Source organism: Heloderma suspectum, chromosome 3, assembly GCF_057233095.1.
Source record: "Heloderma suspectum isolate Gila_16-S chromosome 3, 16-S_ref, whole genome shotgun sequence".
NCBI lineage: Eukaryota > Metazoa > Chordata > Lepidosauria > Squamata > Helodermatidae > Heloderma > Heloderma suspectum.
Genome location: NC_139460.1, coordinates 266,826,215 through 266,845,567, shown reverse-complemented (window position 1 = coordinate 266,845,567; position 19,353 = coordinate 266,826,215). Strand labels below are relative to the sequence as shown.

Genomic DNA, 19,353 nt, shown 5'->3' with positions numbered 1-19,353 from the left:
ATCTTTCTTACTAATCCAAACTGGTAAGGCATTTGTGGCATGATCATTTCAACAGGCTAAAGAGAATAGGTGATGCATCCTTAAAGGCAGACAATTCAGCTGAAGGCTTCTTTAAAGCTGGTGACACAAATTCCAACTCCTGATATCATACTGACATGATCAGACTATTTTCACATTGTAGCTCACTTAGAAAAGGAAAGCATGGCAGAGTTGCTATTTTAGCAGCAAGAAAGAGAGCGGCTAGATACAATAACAGCAAGTGGACCTCATAAGAAGTGGCGATCAGAACTCCACTCCCAGCTCCAGTCTCTCATCTGACCATAGATATGTTTTTTTATATAGAGGCAAATGGATCTATCCTTGCCTATCTGTACTAACTAAATGACAGAAAATGCAAGGGTCAAACTTCATTTTGGTTAATCCAGTCTTTATCTGTTCAACTTTTGTGTTTTACTTACCCTTAACTAGGTAGCCTCCAAAGAAATCTGGGTAAGTTAGTGTTCCTCATCCTCAGAGGATCCTGACCCCTTGTCAAGATTCCTCATCCTCAGAGGATCCTGGCCCCTTGTCCACAGAAGAAGAGTTAATAGTATAGGACTCAGCCATGGAATTACAAGGCTTCTATTTCCCCAAGACCCAGATTTCCAGAAAGACCCCAGGAGCTGGGTCCCCTGCATCCAGAGGAGGTTGTATTGCTATCCTTAGACTCTGAGGACTCAAGCTATGGGGGCACTAGCATGGCACAGCCACTCTCAGTGTTAAAACAGGTCAGGCCCCTTTAAGAGATAAAACCTCAGTCAGTATGGAGGCAGGGCTAACCAGCCTAACTATAGCTACTCTCTTATTTAAGGCTCAGTCTTGCTCTGCTCCTTCTTGGAGTAACATACAGACAAGCCTATCTGGCTTCCATCCCCAGCACAACTTGGAACTTTCCATGGTATTGTTCTATTCCTCCTGTTCCTGAAGCCTGACCTTGCTGAAAGCCCCTAATCCATAGGTGAATCCTGCAACCCAGGCCTCACCAGTGCCTAAACAATGCTAAACCACCATAACAGAAGAGGCAGAACAGAACAAGCTGACATGTGCTGCATCTGGTTATATCTAAGGAACAGCTGAAGAAACAGACATGAAATTATAACTAAGGGATAATGTTTGCATGAGACACAATCATTCCCAGAAACTGCAGAACTTGGAGTAGTTGAATTTCTGGGATGGTATGCAGAATTATTCTGGTGAGAGCCAGTGTGGTGTTTATCTTCCCTAATTTTTGTTCAGACTTTTGGAGTGAGATTTTTATTCCTAAAAAGTACTCCCTGCATCTTCGTTGTTGTTCAGTCGTTAAGTCGTGTCCGACTCTTCGTGACCCCATGGACCATAGCACGCCAGGCCCTCCTGTCCTCCGCTCTCTCCCGGAGTGTGCTCAGGTTCATACTCATTGCATCGGTGATGCTATCTAGCCATCTCATCCTCTGCCATCCCCTTCTCCTTTTGCCTTCAATCTTTCCCAGCATCAGGGTCTTTTCCAGGGAGTTTTCTCTTCGCATTAGGTGGCCAAAATATTTGAGCTTCAGCTTCAGTATCTGTCCTTCCAATGAGCAGTCAAGGCTGATTTCCTTTAGGATGGACTGATTTGACCTCCTTGCAGTCCAGGGGACTCGTAAGAGTGTTCTCCAGCACCACAGTTTGAAAGCATCAATTCTTCGGCGCTCAGCCTTCAGTTACGCAAGCCCTTCGCCACAACAAGGCAGTGATCCATGAAGGGGCCCTGCATCTTACAGAGTAATAATAACTACTAATGCTACTAGGATAGAAAATACCTATCCAAGTCACTAACAAAACAATCTATACAACCTAAAAGATTCAGTGCAGACGAACTGAGTTCTTCTGCCAATAGCTAAAGGACCTCAAAGATTTTTTGGTTAAGTCTTCTGCCAAAACCATGGAGTGAAAACAACTGAACTTGCTATATACCTTACAAATGCTCAATGTCTGGCTATCATTCTCCATACATCCCCAATGGAGATACAACGTCCAGACAGACTCTGAGGTCTCTGAAATGAAAATTGCCCTAAGTAAGGATGGCAGGGGGAAAAAAGATTCAATTGCCTCGTTTCCCTCTTTTAAGCTTCAGGCAATCTGCTGACCTTTTTCATTTTATTGTGGGCTAAAGTTTTGTCTCCCTGTTTTTATGGAAAATTGTTTTATCACAGGAAATTGATTTTATTAACTTGGAGTGGTTTACCCTTTTAATACATTTTATTATTTTTTGTAAGCTGCTTTGAGTTTGCTTTATAAAGAAAAGTGCGGTATAAATGTATAAAGAAGTAAGAAGTGATGCTCAGAGCAGAGTCACCTAATGTAACCTGGCTTCTGTCAAGTGCTGCTGGTGGGCCAGATACCTGAAGCGTACTTGAATTCTTCATCTGAAAGCCCATATACAGTACATAGAGAAGTTGCTGGATTCGATGGGTAAGCTCAGCCCATCTCATGTGTCTTTAATTGCGAGATTTCAGGTCAAGTCAAGTTATATTCAAAAGTGGGGTAGGTGAACAAGTAAGCCAATTGCTCTGTACTAAAAGTCTAATCAATTATGCTACAAAGGAAATTTGGTTCCAGGGTATAGTCTGAAGTCACATGAGGCATCCACTGTGCTGGAGCTAAGCAGGTCTGGGTCTGGTCAGTGCTTGGAGGGGAGACCACTTGGGAACCACATGTAGCCACCTTAAGTTCCACAGTGGAAGAAAGGTGGGATATAAATGTAATAAATAAATAAAATTGATAAGCTATATCATTTTGACATTAATTCTCTTTAAAGTCTTGAACTTTCATTTACATCCCAAGCAATTCAAAAGTTAGAAAACATGGAACAGGTTACACCAATGGACCATCTAGTTTGGTGCCCTGCCTCTAAGAGAAGTGAAATAAATACAACCTGAATTTCAACTTTCATACTTCTTATTCTTCAGACTTGCTCCCAGTTCAATTCCAGCAGATTTAGAATGCTCATTGTTGCATTAAATCTCTGTTTTATGCTTAAATGTCCTCAGGTACAGCTTTTAGTTTCCCAGAACCATATGTAATTAAAGAACTTTAAAGTTTCTGGATTCAGAAACACCCATATAGTGAGGAGCCAGAATTTATCTGATTTTAGAACATTCATGGGGGATTATGGCTTTGTGAACAATTTAATGCTTTACTTTTCATCTCTCTTTAGATAGCATTCACTCACTTAATGGGATAAAACTTAACTTAATACCCCAAAGATTCCCTTAGCATCGCCCCAAAACACTTATTTCATTTTCCTTTTAAGTTAATGCTTCCAAATCCTCTGATGAGACAGATTTAGAATTCAAATCCAACATTATTCACATTTAATAAAGTTTTAAATATGTAAGTAAAGAGTCAGTGCAATGTGACATCATAGCCCAACTGTTTCTGCAGAAAATAGCACACTAATATTCCTATGGCATTTGGATGATACCCGTTAATCACATTTAGGATGAAGGAAGCTGATAAAAAAGGTTTATCTTTAAAAAAAACACACAATGTTATAAAATGTCTTTCTAACCCAAGAGGCAGTTCAATAGTTCAGTTTGTTGGAGTGGCGTAGCTGTTTACCTTATGCAAGTGGATAATCCACCTGTTATACATCATTTCCCTACCCACAGAATTATATTCAGAGCACGTAGATAGTATGCTGTACATTTGCTGAATGCATTATTTCCATCAGCATCTGACAGCATCAACAGAAAGTGAGGCCTCAACCAATTGTGCCACACATTTGAGGTGTGACACATGCTGTCTCAGTTTATCATTACACACGCACACCCCACTCCCAAGATAGAGGAAATATTCCTACTCTACAAAGGAAATTTGTGCGTAATAAATAAGCTGAATTACTACATCTTCTGCACCCATAACTAATGAGATCGTTCTCTCTGATTGTCCCTGGTTTTGTTTACTCTCATATATAGACTGTTACTCAAACAAGAAGCTTGTTAAATCAGATTCTTCAGACTTTGCCTCTAAACCTGTGCTACAGAAGGTATGTCATCTACTCTACAAATTACATTTGACAGTAGGACACATCTGGGAAGCAAAACATTGTTTTGGGGTTCAAAACAAAACTATAACCAAAAGCCAATGAAGGGGGAAACCAGGGATGACAGAGCAGACGAACACCTTTTACACATTCCCTTTAAAAACAAGGTTTCTACTACGGTAAAACAACAACAGGTAATTATTATTACCATGTAGCGAATAAAAGCTAATTTAACTGAAATTAGCGTCAATTAGAATTCCAGAGTAATATTTCTCCAAAGCACAGAATGAATGCTAGATATTTACAAATGATACCTGGGTTGGTAATATCATGAAATGTGATATTAATAAATAAATAATAAATCTTGAGCAGAGAAACTGTACTCCTCCTTGGGGCAATTATGTGGCAAAGCCAGAAAACCATGATTTGATACACATCAGTAGGCTTTTGTTTTAGTAGAGGCCACAAAGCAGGCGTATAATCTGGCCAAGGAACTGCTTTTTAAATTGTATCTCAAGCAGGGAACATTGATTCAGTAAAAAGGACAGACAAACAAACACAAATAGCTTTGACAAAACTAAATATGGTGAAAGGTAAAAAAGCATTTAAAGCTATTGGTTCTTAAACTGTTTCTAAAATGCAAGCAAAACATACTTAGATATGTTCTGCTGGTTTTAAGTTTATTTAACATAAACAACAAAATCATACAAAATAGTACACAAAACAACCCCCCTCCAAAATGGACTTTTCCCTACCCACTGGGAAAATTTTTGAGAAGATACAGGTACCCTATATGTTTTCACCAAATGGGTAAAACAAATGGGGAGGGTGGTTTTGGGAAGGGTGGTTTTGAGCTTAAAAACAACCAGAGGAGAGAACGTTAAAGTGTATCTTACCCCTCCTCTGCCCCAACACACACTTGCTCAGGCCAAATTTAAGAATATAGGAAGCTATCTTCTCCAAGATCAGACTATTTGTCTATCTAGATACTGTCCTGGTTTACATAACACAACAGGCCACCATGGCATAATTTACCCGCACAGACTGTTGCATCGTGCCAGGCGCCCATGGGTACCATTTTTGCATGGCACACATGGGTGCCCAGCTTGCTGTGTCATGTGAACCCATGCTGCAGGGGTTGTTTGAGGGTTAGACAACCCTGAAATAACCCATGGCAGATAAATTAAGCCACAGTGGGCTGTTGTGATGTGCGAATAGGCCCAAAAAGATGGGCAGCAGCTCTCTAGAATCTCAGACAGAGGTCTTTCGCATCACCAGCTATGTAATCTTTTTAACTGGATATGCTAGGAGCATGTGTTCTACCATGTCTGTTTTTAATGACAAAACAAAAAAGAAAGCCACACAGAACTCCATGGAACATGCAGTCTGAGCCTCAATCTGCAGCTTACCTTTACATTCTTGCTCATATTAAATGCTTATTTGTTCACAAAAACATTAACTACTTTTAAATTATTTTCTTGAAAGGCTATAAAATCCCACTGTACTAACTCCACTTAATTTATTTAACAGATCCTCCACAAACCCCACAAAATCAACTGTAATAAGATAAATGTATGTATATTAAAACTACATATCAGGCAAATGAATAACACCACAGTATACATGGTTTAACCATACACGTAAAGATAATTTAGTTATAAAGTATGATGAATCACATTATCCTTTCTCCACAGCTCACCTGTAGAATTCTCTGCAAAATCAGTGGCAGGGCAATGAATGCTGCCATATTGTTCAGCACTTGCATTGTCAAGTTCTTCAAAACTGGAAGAACAAATATATAACCAACAGGATACATAACAAGTCACAGTCAGTAGGGGCAACTGGAATTCTAGTCTATTTTATCCAACTTGAGAAGAATATGTACCAGAAATGGGTGCATGCGACTGGTGAACTGAGACAATTCTCTACTGTAATTATTTGAGTTGTGATGTATTTCTCATATGCTCCAATTCAGAGATATTTTTCCAGGAATTCCCTATTTATTAAAATTACCTGCACATACAGAAGGGCGATTCAGTAACTACATTTGAAAGCAAAATATAGAGCTCCTAAAACTTTAATGTGGAAAAATGTCTCCAGTGTCATGCCCCACACATCAAGTCATTCTAGGCTCAAATCCACGATTTTACTAGGGGAAAGAAGAACAGGCAGAGATAAACAGGCTATTTCATCAGCTTCAGAGTACAGTAACAGCACTTAATACACAAATCTATGACTGATATTACAGCTGTGCATTGGCTCAGTGACAAAGCTACAATCATTCTCACCCACCTCAACTATTTGGCTCGGGAAAATCCCATCATTTTAAGGTGATATTGTAATGGATATTCGGTGCCATAAGAGACCAGTGTACTTACATTCCGAGTACTGGCACAGCACTGTAGAACTAGATAATCTTTGGGGGGACATCATTGCATCCAAGAGTGGAAACCACAGTGCCTGGAAAAGAAACAAAATAGAATCCTGTGAATACCAGTTTGCATACCTGAATCACACAATAGTTTGGCCCCTAGTCTCACTGAGTATTAAGAGGCTTCTAACAAAGGGACAAACTAGATGTCATGGTAAACACATGGCTGCTACTGAAAGCAATCACCACACAACTAGCTTGGTTGCCTCTATACTGACTAGCAGAACTTACCTTGAGTGATGTTCTATGCTTCCTTGCCCCAGCTTCACATCATTGGCTGCAAATGGCAGGGGTCTGGGAAACGTGAAGCTCCACAATATCACAACAACAAATACGTTCTACTGGATGTTACAGTAGGGAGGGGAGCTGATGCACGTTTCTGGCAGCAGCCACACTTTTACCCTAACGTTACATGAAATGGGCTTAAAGGAAAACAAAACACATGCTGTGCTTCCTAGACTTCACAGCACAGTACATCTCTTACCTCTCGCTGCTGTTGGTTCAACTTATGTGAATTCCTCTGGCAAAGTGCAATTGTTTTTGCTAAGGTCTCTTCAATATCCTTTAACGAAGGAAATTCTATTGAATCTATATTTAAGGAATAAACAGTCATTAGATAGTAATTTGGCAGTGCTAATCAAATCATTATTATTCTCAATGTAATGTTATTTGATTTTTATTGAAAACAATATCCCATGAAAACAAAACAAAACAGTTTTAAAAACTTACTTTCATCGTCACATGCAAGTGTCAACAGCTTGCTTTGTAGCCACTGGGGAAAAATACACCTCATATCAGTTGAGCTCACAAGGCCTTTTCTAAAAGATTTACCACCACTTATTCTGATTGTCCCCCCTCCATTAAGGCTTTCATTGTTTCCCTGATTTCTGCAGGAGTTTGGTATTTCTGTGTAGAGGGTAGGTAGTAAGCAGAATGCAACAGAATTGGATAAGGAAGCTACTTCTCTGCCTTCAATTGGTCCCATCAGCATTATCTCTTATTTATTACATTTAATTATATTTTAGGTAGCCTTTTCAGGTACAAAAGCCTCTCTTGAGGTGGCTCACAAGATAAAAACAGCACAAAAATAAACACCAGAATTAATCAGAACCAGTGACAGTTTTAAAAAAGATATCCCATCCAAAAAATAGCAAATTGAAAAACAACTGCAGTCAAAACTATCAGCAGTTCCATTAAAAAAAACACACAGAGAGTCAAGGAAAACAAATACATCTTAAGGGCTTTCTTGAAAGCCTGTAGTGATGGGGCTTTATGCACTTTAGCCGGTAGTACATTCCAGAGAAGTGGGACCACTGCAGAAAAGTCTCTCTCCCTCATACTGGCTAACCTGACTACTCCCAGTGGTGGAAAAGTGAGTATGGCGTAACCAATGATCTTAAATCACAGGCAGGCTGGTATGGGTGAAGGCTGTCCTATAGTTAACTTGGCCCCAAACTGTTTAAAGCTTTAAAGTGAATGATAATCCTATTCCATTCCTAAACTCCACATGTTATCTTCTGCACAGAAATGGCAAACCCCTTGACACATCATTAAGTAATGTAAGTAAATCTCTACATGTATAAACAAGTAATCTACATGTAAAAATCAATCTTATAAACAAGTAATCTACATGTAAAAATCAATCTAACTAGGTTCATGCAGAAAACAAAGGCATCTGTTTCCAAATTTAAAAGTTATAATCAGACAGATAATATATTCTGTGATTTTAAAAATGATAGATTAAAATATTCAAGTGACCCATTTGGAAAAAATACTGCAAATCATATTCCATAAATGGAATTAGCTGAAATAAATGTGACAGGTTCATCTGTTCATCTTCACAGACCAAAATTTTTATAATCCCCAATGTGAAGCATTCAGCTACAGGTCTCCCTAGTACAAAGTGACCATTGCATTTCAAAGTGAAGTTCTTTGATTACTATACCTTAAGCATAACTAAGAAGGCACCATGAATATCTCCTTTCTTCTCAAGCAGATAGGAAGAAGCTTCATGGAGTTGGTATTTCTGCATGACCTGAATAAAATGCCACAAACATTATTTTACTTTGCTCTACCTTTAGAAGGAAATGAATGCTTGAGTATGTCAGAAGAGATTCTTATGACCTTCACATTGCCAGCCTACAGGTATCCTGGCATAAGTGATCATTCAGTGGTCCCCATATAATTTTCCACTGCAGAACGAGGGAAGGAAGCAGACTGAAGGGGCTGATTTTGAGAAGGAAAATAGCCAGCATGTAAAGGGCTAAAGCACCCTGTCCCCACCTGCCCTCCCTCCTTTCCTGATTGCAGCCTTCAGTGGCTGCTTTTTATTTTTAAAAAAGCACAGGGGAAGTTACACAGGACTCTGTGTAACATGTAGTTTGGCCCCAAGAGTTTCCATCATCTTTTCCTCACATGAGAACAGAGATAATTCTAATTTAATATCCTGAAGATTCAGCAAGCATTGTAGTCTTCTGAATCATGACATATGGAAAGGAGTTTCCCATAACATTCTAATGGAAAAGGCTCCAACTATATAACAGAAAAGTAATAGGGTCACATCCCAAAGAAAGAGGTTCTTGTTAAAACCATTTGGAAACTATTGAAAAACTTTTGTTTAGGTAGGGCCAGCCAACTAGCGCCCATGCAGCATACTGGACAACACAAATGAGGTCAAAGCATGTTCAAGTTAGACTGGCTTTCACTAGTCCTCCACTTGGAAACTTCCCATTTATACATGCTTAGTTGTAAGAACTGGTCCAGGTTTGAATATAGCTAGATGTAAGAAACTACAGATTCAGCCCCCAGTCCCAGACTTCCAGAGGTGTCTGGGGAAGCCAATGCACATAGCCATCCTCACAGAGCTAGAACCCTGATCATGCAGGGTTCTAGCTCTCATAAAGGTCTACACATTTAGGCTTCCCTGGCTCAGACATCCATGCCAATGCAGGGACGGCAGGGCTGGGGAAGCTGTGTGACTTTGGGAGTGGGACCAGTACAGCCCTATGGCCCATTAATTACATGAAGGAGGCAGACTGACTTGAGTGGAAAAGGTCCTTACAGAACCATTTTTTTCTTCCAGTTCCATCGTATTTCCAAGGTTTTCTGTTTTACCTGAATTGTTTCGTCCAGCCTGTAGGAATCCAGGAATGGCAAAGTCTCTAAAACCTGGTCAGGATCATACTGACACAGTAAGTCAATGAACTGTTCAGTAACAGAGGGAGAGAGCTGAAGCAAGTCTTGATTTATACCTTCCCTGGAACAACAAATGCCATTACACTCTTGGGATCTGCCACATTTTAGATTAACACAGAAGAATATACAGCAGCCTTTCCCAGCATGGTGCCCTCCAAATGTTTTGGACTACAACTTCCACCATTCCTGACCATTAGCCCTGCTGGCTGGGACTGATGGGAGTTGAAGTCTAAAACATTTGGAGGGCACTAGTTTGGGGAAGGCTGCTATACACAGTAAGCAACAAAATCATACACACAGACTAAGTCTTATTATTAGTATTCATGGAATATAGTATGACTGGTTTCTATTAGTTACTGTAAAGTGTGAGGAGTCAAGGGATTTTGGATAGCCGTTCCAAATGGATAAGCGAGGAAGAAGAGCAATAAAGGTAGGCAGATAAGAGGAAATGGAAGCAATACATGGACTCAAAGGTTGAAATATGGTCAATGATTTCAGCAAAAATGGAAAACTTACTTGGTGTCATCACTTGGAAACCATGGAAGTCACATAAAGCAGGACTGCAATTTATTAAGTTATCACAAGGAAAGTCCCAGAAGGAATATATGTCATATGATTTGTGGGATGCAAATAGAAGGACTAGGCTTGTCAAGACAGTTTGAATGGATACCATTCGCTACTCTTTAAAATAAACTACAGAATTATCAGAAGGTGCACCCACAAGCCAAATATTTGCCTTCATAACAGTGTGTATGTTTGCCTCTCACTCCAGAGGGAGTTTTAACTAAAAGAGAGGTTCCATCCCAAAGAGAGTAACCTATTGTCTTAGCTACAGAGGATTTCGTGACAGCACAGTGGGCGAGATACCTTGCTGTGGTGTAACTATACTGGAGGGAATGGAATTACAGAGGAGATTAGTCTGGCACATTTAATTTAGCCAGAGATTTATTCTAAAGTAGATACAGGGCCAGTTGACTGAAAGCGCTTTTTGGGGGGGGAGGAATGTGGGTCTACAGAACTGCCATGAAAAATAAACAGATTCAGGAGCACTTTTGCCCATGACTAATGAGCAGTTGTACCACTAACGCATATTGCTACAGTTCACATAGCAAACCTCAACTCCATTTCAAATGTAACCTTCTCAGAAGAGTGTGTTCCTGTAATCACTAAGCAGTGCACAAAACTGAGAATTGGGACACACATTTCTTGCAAAGCACAGAGACCACTGTAAACCGCTTCTGTGGGATGGCTTCCACTGCTATCATGTAATTCTAGTGGTGCGTACACACAGATTTCATTCCCGCATCAGTCCCCTCTTGGACATGACACTGCTGACATGGAATATCTCTGTGACAGGAACTACAATGACACTACAGATAGAAAAATAGAATAGTAGGGTTGGAAGGGGCCTATAAGACCATCAAGTCCAACCCCCTGCTCAATGCAGGAATCCAAGTCAAAGCATCCCTGACAGATGGCTGTCCAGCTTCATCTTGAATGCCTCCAATGTGGGACAGCCCACTACCTCCCTAGGTAATTGGTTCCATTGTTGTGTAATGTAGATAGTGCTACATTACAGTCTCAGGGGAGGCAAGTAATCAGGGGTCATTTCCAACATATTCTATATGATGATTCCTGCTGCCCCTGCCCCCATCCCCACTGTTATCTCCGGTCAGAGATAGCAGCAGGGTTGGGGATTGGCATCTGAGTCTGGAAGGAGGCATGAAAATCAGTGTCTCTTTCCAGCTCGAAGTGGGGTGTGTGTGACATTAGGGGGCAGGGCTACACCCTTCAATGTGCCATCAGGGGGCAGGGCCATGCCCCCTGACATCATCTGGCCCATGGTGGGCCTGATGGTGGGGCTGAACCAAAAACAGTTCTGCACCACTGACGTAATGTGTATCTTCTTTAGATGCAGCAAAATCATAATGAAGGGGATGCAAAATATTGCCAAGCTTGCAACTTATAGCTGTGGCCCATGTGTGCAATGCCAAGAATCTTTTTCTTCTTCAGTTTTCAACTACCCTTTCCAAACATATTCACCCATCTTCCAGGAACCATTTGCCTTTATGTATTTGATTTCTACATTACCTTCTCCCAACATGCTTCTCATTCCTTGCCAGATCTGGTCTCTCCACCAGCTCCCCTCCACAAACCCACCACCTAGTGCTTGTATCCCTCCCTACCCCCTGTGATTTCCCACAGTTTAAAAGAAGAAATCAAAAAGACTAATGAAAGAAAATGATTTTCTAAATTATAGGTGAGGGATTTAACATATTACAGGTAGCAATATGAATAATATGAATGCCCAATAAAGCTACTTTAAGAACTAAGATCTTGACAAGGCATTTCTAAAACAGTATCACACAGGCCAAATTTCTTCGAATCCAAGCTTTTTTCTTTGCTTTTTTTCTTTTGCTATGAGTGCTGTTAAAGACATGACACACTTGAATAGAATTACATTCTGTCTAAGAACATAAGAACTGCCATACTAAAGGCACAAACAATGCAACTCATCTTGACGTTGAAAATAGTCAGCAAGACAGGCCATGGAAAATTTAAAAAAACACAAAACACTTAGCTATGACTGCAACCCTATACACAGCTAGGCGTAAGTCCCATTGAACTGAATAGGGCTTACTTCTGAGTAGACAGCCTAAATACTTAAGATTGCAGCCTAAGTACTAATGTCATGGTACCAGAGGAGGTAAGGCTGCACATTCAGCTAATAGGGAGACATGCAGGTCTAATCCCTCTTTAGCAGGATAATTAACTGTATGTTTTACATTTTTGTTTTTTAAGGCCCTATACTTTACCAGCTGGACAAAACACATTTAACATTGGCTAAGTATGAGGTGAAAAGAAACTGTTTTTAAAATAAGGATCAGGCTATTTATTTATTACAAGGACTTCCAGGCCACCTTTCACGATTTAATCCTCCCCACCCCCCAAGTGGCATGAAAATACAATGATATAATTTTAAAACAAACATCAATATTTAAAATAATAAAGAGAATATATACCATTTCAGCCCAACGATTCCATTATAAGCTCTGAAATCATTGCACACATTTATTTAAAAACAACAGAAACAGAAACAGAAACAATTAACAACCATCCTTTAACTAAAAGCAGACTGAAATAAAAAGGTATTTAGGACCACATAAAAGAAAGTAGGGAGGAAGCTAAAATGTACCTCTTGGAGGAAAGAGTTCCATAAATATGGGGCCACCACTGAAAAGGCCCCAGCTCTCGTGCCCAATTTAAAGGTCCCCTGGCACCATCAACTGAGCATGTTCTGCCAGAAAAGACTAAGGCCAGCATAACTCCATGCCTCTAAGCCAGCCCTGGCCAGATGACCCAAAAGGACACCATGATCAATGGTTTTGAAGGCAGCTGAAAGGTCCAGGAGAATTCCCCCCTCCCCCATCCATTCCCCAATATAAGTCATCCACCAGGGTGACTAAGGTTGTTTCCATCTAATAACCAGGCTGAAAGACAAACTGGTATGAATCTAAAGAATCAGTACCATCCAAAACTGCCTGGAGTTGAGACACCACCACTCTCTCTAGCATCTTGCCCCAAAATGGAAAATTTGGCTGATGCCAAAATCAGGGTCCACATTTGGTGTTTTCAATAAGGGTCTCACTACTGCTTTTTTCAGGAAAGCAGGAACTTCAACGTCTCTTGAGGAAGCATGCATCACTTTTGAGACCCACACAGTAAGCCCAGTTCTGGAAGATTTTAATATCCAGGAGGAGCAAGATCCAGAGAATAGATGGTTGGCCTGTAAAAACCTGTCTCTCAGCAATGGATCCTGACTAGTAGTCAGATGATCCAATAAAGATGATCACTATCAGATACTAACACAATCCCAACCCACCTAATAAAACCCCATTCCATGCCACAAACATGTTTCTGTCACAAGAGGGAGCCCCTCAATTTTCAGAGGAAAGTGCCTCCTCTGTTCGCTAATGTTTGTAGCTGATGTTAATTAAAATATTTTGGTTTCAAAAATTAAAATGGAAATTGCAATCTGTATACATACCTTGGGTCAAGCAGGCTCTTCAAAAACTGGAAAAGCAAACATTCATCCTGACAAGCAAGGGGTGTGTGTGTGAGTGAATATAGCATTGCATTTGATATCTAATTGTTTTAAAACTCTATCAGATGAAATACTAGGCTTCAGCCTTGCACAAAAGTTCTGTACCTGATGTCCCCAGAAATGTGGAACACTACACTTCTCATATATAATGGCAGCATAGTTCAAACTTCCTGCCACAGCCATCTGTCTGCCACAGAATACATGTGTGCTGCAGGGGATTCTACGGTGCAGTCTAGGATACCCTCTCCGTTTGTGTTTAGCCTATCACCCCACGCAACCCATAAATATGCCCTGGGATGTCTCAACCTTCCCCAGAGGCTACATGAAGGGAAAAAAGATAAATGGCAGACATTTGGTTCTTTAGGCAACTTGTCTCCCGTTATCAGTCTTGCTGAAACCGTAATAAGCTTCCATTAACCATATTTCAAAAATGGTGATGGTGTCACTGGTGCGACCCATTCTGGCTCAGGACATGAACACTCATGAGTCTTGATTGACCAGTTGAAGGCCAATGACATATAGAACCATTAAAAATGGAGATTAGGAAGACACCCAGTGGGATACCAAATCCCCTGCCAAAGCCCCCATGCCCAACCAATCCCTTGTGACAGGACACCAACTAGCAAAGCTTTATAGACAAATAAGTAAATAGACAAAGTAAATAACTTTATAGACAAATAAGTGACCCCTTCCAAGAAGGTCTTACAAAGACCTTGATAAGGTGCTCTGTTTGATTTTAATAGAAGAGAAATGAGGTGAAAACCTGATTTCAGATTTGCTGAAACTGCCAAAACAAGCTTCTTTCAATTTCCTGAACTGGTTTTAGAAAGCTGTTAAGATTATAATGACACATTTGGCCAAGAGCAGAACTATGTACAATGGTGGACCAATTCAGCAATTGCTTCAGCAAAATCTATTTGCCAACTGCTTTGAAAATGTTTCAGTGGCTGAATGACAAGTTTGCCATTAGTGAGTGCAATTAGTGTCAAGAAGTGCATATTTAGCTACCTCGTCTTGGCTGAATATTTATGTTTGTGGCATACACAACAAGTGTAAGAGTAATTCACTAGATACTTATGAAAATAATCTCCTAAAGATTGCAAAAGCTCTCTATTGATGTTTGACCCAGAAACATCTTAATGATGAACAGATTTATTCAGTCCAAACCAGAGAGAATGAAGGTAGACATGTTTGTTGTCATACATCTACCACCTTCGTATATAAAGCAGGGGCAGGGGTCTAATTTTTTACAGCAGTAGTGCTTATGGGTGATTGAGGAGAGCAGAGTCCTCCCTCTGTTCTGGTACTTCAGGTACTTTGGCTCATTCTCCATATCGGTGTCTCTGAGCAAAGGAATGGGAGAGAAACCTGCAATGATGAAGTCTAGCTCCTATATAATCAAGGCTGTAATCCTATGCACCCCTATTTGGAGTAAGCCTGGGATCCAGATTAGAACCTCAAGTTTATAGCAAGTATAGACATGCACCCCACACAAGCCAAGTAGATACTGGTGCAATTCCAAGAAAATTGCATGCAAGAACAATTTTCCAAGGAATGTGGTCATTCTATTGTTGCTCAGGAATAAGTTAAAAAAATACATTTTTATATTGCCCAATAGCTGTGGCTCTCTCAGCAGTTCACAGTTTTGTGCTCCTCTGTGAGACTATTTGTTGGAGGACATCAAATTCTGATTTGATCATTCCTAACTTCTAGAAAACTGCTCAATCCCATAATTTGCAGCCTATCATAATTTGAACTTTCTTCTCAAAAAGAAGATGCAACAACTCATGTTTTTAGCAAGGCTTTACCTGCAGGTTCTGAATTATTTGCTCAATCTGGTCACTGAAGTGAATGGAGATCAAATCTGCTGCTTTAAAGGGACTCACTGATATCAGCTCCTGAGCAAAGAAGGAGGGAAAAATACACTGTTCTTGCATTTGCACTAATGCAGCAATTATACACACAGCAACAAATACTCCAGAACAAATACTCAGGAATAAATTCCATTTGGAATGTTTTCAAAATCAACAAGATGATACAGTAACTATTAAGAGAAAAAATATAAATATTTCTGTGATGGGGCTATTTCTTCACTGAACAGAACAGGAAGCTGAAGAATACAGGTTGCTTCAGAATGGCAAATTCTGCATTCCCGTAATAGTCTCACTTTATGTACATTCAAGCAGCTTAGCTTTGTGATGAACTGCCAACATATAACCAACATGACAGTATTTTCAGAGCACCTAGCATATAGAATAATGGTGTTAACTGGTTTTCACACACAATTTCATATTTGACTATAGCACACAGATTTCATCCATAAATCAATCCAGCTAGAGAATTGGAATGTAAAATTGGTTTGGCTTGTTATTTAAGCACATTTCCCTAAAAATAGAGAATCCATGTGATTAATTTACTTGCAAAATATGTTTAGACTGGAATACCACTAAAGTCAATAGAGAAATCCAGTTAAAATTTAAATAATTTAACTAGTTTGTAGACCCAGTTTTTAAGGATGTGTCTGCAACATTATATCTAACATTGTACATTTTAATAAATTAGCTAGCACCTCACACTTACTTCCATGTCTAATACCTGAAATAAGAATGATTACATGTATGGGTATTTGCCGATTAAAGACTAAGAAATTCAAACTCACTCAATCATCTTATTTCATCTTATAGGAACATAACCAGGGGCTAAAAGGGAATGAATACTTCTTTTCCTTTCCATACTTGTATTCCCTTCTAATATTTATTGCTAATGTTTTCCTCTGGCTGCACTCAGCAGGATTCACAGTGAACTATGGTAAGATCATAATCTCCTGTTCTTATAGCTCCCAAAATGGAATAAGTTATAATGCAGCTTGGCATGCAGATGTATTCCTTCTTATTATATAGTTTTGTACACACATAAGAACATAAGAAGGGACCTGCTGGATCAGACCAAGGGTCCATCTAGTCCAGCATTCTGTTCACACAGTGGCCAACCAGCTGTTGACCAGGAACCCACAAGCAGGACATGAGCGCAATAGCACCCTCCCACTCATATTCCCCAGCAACTGGTATACATAGGCTCATTGCCTCTGGTACTGGAGGTAGCACATAGCCATCAAGACTAGTAGCCATTGATAGCCTTTTCCTCCAGGAATTTGTCCAACCCCCTTTTAAAGCCATCCAAATTGGTGGCCATCACCACATGCTGTGGTAACAAATTCCATAGTTTAACTATGTGCTGTGTGAAGAAGTACTTTCTTTTTTCTGTCCTGAATCTCCCACCAGCTTCATAGGATGAACCTGGGTTCTAGTATTTTGACAGAGGAAGAAAAATGTCTCACTCTCCACATTCTCCACACCATGCATAGTTTTCTAGACTTCTATCATGTCTCCCCTTATCCTTCTTTTTTTCCAAGCTGAACAATCCCAGCTGTTGTAACCTCCTCTCATAGGGGAGATGATCCAGCCCCTTGATCATTTTAGTTGCCCTTTTCTGCACATTTCCAGCTCTATGATATCTTTTCGTAGGTGTGGTGGCCAGAACTGTACACAGTATTCCAAGTGTGGTCACACCATAGATTTGTATAGGGGCAGTATGATATTGGCAGTTTTATTCTCAATTCCTTTTGTAATTATGCCTAACATGGAGTTTGCCTTTTTTACACTGGCTACACACTGGGTTGACATTTTCATTGAGCTGTCCACCACAAACCCCAAATCCCTTTCCTGGTCGGTCACCACTAGCTCAGATCCTATCAGGTTATCCTTGAAGTTGGGATTTTTTGCCTCAACTTGCTTACATTGAACCACATTTGCCATTTAGATGCCCATTCTCCCAGTTTGGAGAGATCCTTTTTGGAGCTCTTCACAATCTCCCTTTTTGTTTTAACCATCCTAAATGATTTGGTGTCATCATCAAACTTGGCCACTTCACTGCTCACTCCTAATTCCAGATCATTTATGAACAGGATGAAAATACAGGATACCATCTGGGCCCTATGATTTATTTGCTTTCAATTTATCAATAAAGTTGAGAACTTCATCTTTTGTCACCACTATTGGCCTCAGTTCCTCAGACTCCCTTCCTGAAAACATCAGTTCAGGCACAGTATCCGTCCTATATCTTCTGCAGTGAAGACGGGTGAAAATAATTCATTCAGCTTCTCAGCAGTCTCCTCCTTCAGTACTCCTTTAACTCCACTGCCATCCAGTGGTTCAACTGCCTCCCTAGCTGGTTTCCTGCTTCTGATACATTTAATTAATTCTTTACTGTTGGCCTTGACATTGTTAGTGATATGCTCTTCAAAATGCTTTTTTGCATCTCTTATTGTCTGCTTGCATCACCTTTGTGCAATCTTGTGCTCCCTTTTGTTTTCCTCACTTGGGCAAGCCTTCTATTTTCTGAAGGAAGCTCTCTCTTCTCTAATAGCTTCCTTAACACTTCTTGTTAACCATGCCAGCGACCTCTTGGACTTGGTACTACCTTTCCTAACCTGTGGTGTACATTTTAGCTGGGCCTCGATTCTTGTGATCTTGAGTAATCTCCAAGCACTTGGAAGGGATTTAATCCTCTTGACTCCCCCTTTTAACTTCCTTTTTGCCAATTCCCTTATTTTAGAGAAATTTCCTCCTTTGAAGTCAAATGTGACTGTGTTGGACTTCCTGGGCAATTTTCCATTTAAGTATGTATTAAATCTGATAGCACCATGGTCACTGTTTCCAATTGGTTCAACAACATTTACATCTCATACTAGGTCATGGGCGACACCATTTAGGATTACATCCAAGGTTGCCTCCCCTCTGGTCAGTTCCATGACCAACTGTTCTAGGGCACAATCATTTAGGGCATCAAGAAATGCATCCTCTTGGTAGTGAAAGCCTGCAAAATGACAGACTCGATGCCTGCATCGGGCATCAGATCAGTGGGGTTGGATTATGGACTCCCTGGAGAAAGTGCTTGGCCTGAGGTTGTGAGAAGACAGACAATCCATCCATTGGCTGATGAAAAGTAGAAATTGCTGCTAAATAAGCTCTTAAAGATAACGATAAGCCCTTCTCATGAAGAGATAACACAAACTGTAGAACATGGTGCAATGGGCACTGAACTGTATTGAACCCATGAAAGTTCACAAAGGTACAGAGAGACATCCATTTAATGGTGTAGGACCTCCTTGTATTTGGCTTGCGCGCTGCATCAAGGATGTGCCGAACCACCACCAGAACAGTAGCAAGAGGATCAGTCACTGAATTCTCCACACCATTATGCAGAGTGTGTGAAGACTCGGATAGCAGAATCTGCCTCAGTCCCATCAAGACATTTGAAATTGGCAAAAGGCAGACATACTCTCCAAGGGACAGGCAAAGAAGGAGAGTGAACCAAGGTTTTCTCAGCCACCAAAGGGTGAGTAGTATGCAGTCTGTCCTGTCCATTCTGACTTTCGCCAAGACTTTGGTGAGCAGAGGGAAAGGTGGAAAGATATACAGAAGCAGACCTGTCCACTGGCATAGAAACACATCCCCTAATGATCCCAAGTCCACTTCTGGCCTGCTGCAGAAATATAAGCACTTGCTGTTCTCTGCTTGA

General features: G+C 40.4%; 1 protein-coding gene across 6 annotated transcripts in view; it reads right to left on the bottom strand.

Annotated features, from left to right (window-relative positions):
• Nucleotides 1–19,353, bottom strand: part of VPS8 (VPS8 subunit of CORVET complex) — a 119,376-nt gene that overhangs the window by 29,328 nt on the left and 70,695 nt on the right. For all 6 annotated transcript variants that reach the window (XR_014789555.1, XR_014789554.1, XM_084846860.1 and 3 more), the window contains exons 34-41: nucleotides 15,582–15,671; nucleotides 13,717–13,763; nucleotides 9,588–9,729; nucleotides 8,419–8,508; nucleotides 7,203–7,245; nucleotides 6,958–7,061; nucleotides 6,421–6,502; nucleotides 5,742–5,824 (exon numbers count right to left, since the gene is read on the bottom strand). Coding sequence is in view for 4 of the 6 variants with exons in the window: in XM_084846860.1 (XP_084702986.1) it covers nucleotides 5,742–5,824; nucleotides 6,421–6,502; nucleotides 6,958–7,061; nucleotides 7,203–7,245; nucleotides 8,419–8,508; nucleotides 9,588–9,729; nucleotides 13,717–13,763; nucleotides 15,582–15,671 (681 nt within the window). In the remaining 2 variants the exon portion in view is untranslated. The remainder of the gene's footprint in view (nucleotides 1–5,741; nucleotides 5,825–6,420; nucleotides 6,503–6,957; nucleotides 7,062–7,202; nucleotides 7,246–8,418; nucleotides 8,509–9,587; nucleotides 9,730–13,716; nucleotides 13,764–15,581; nucleotides 15,672–19,353) is intronic.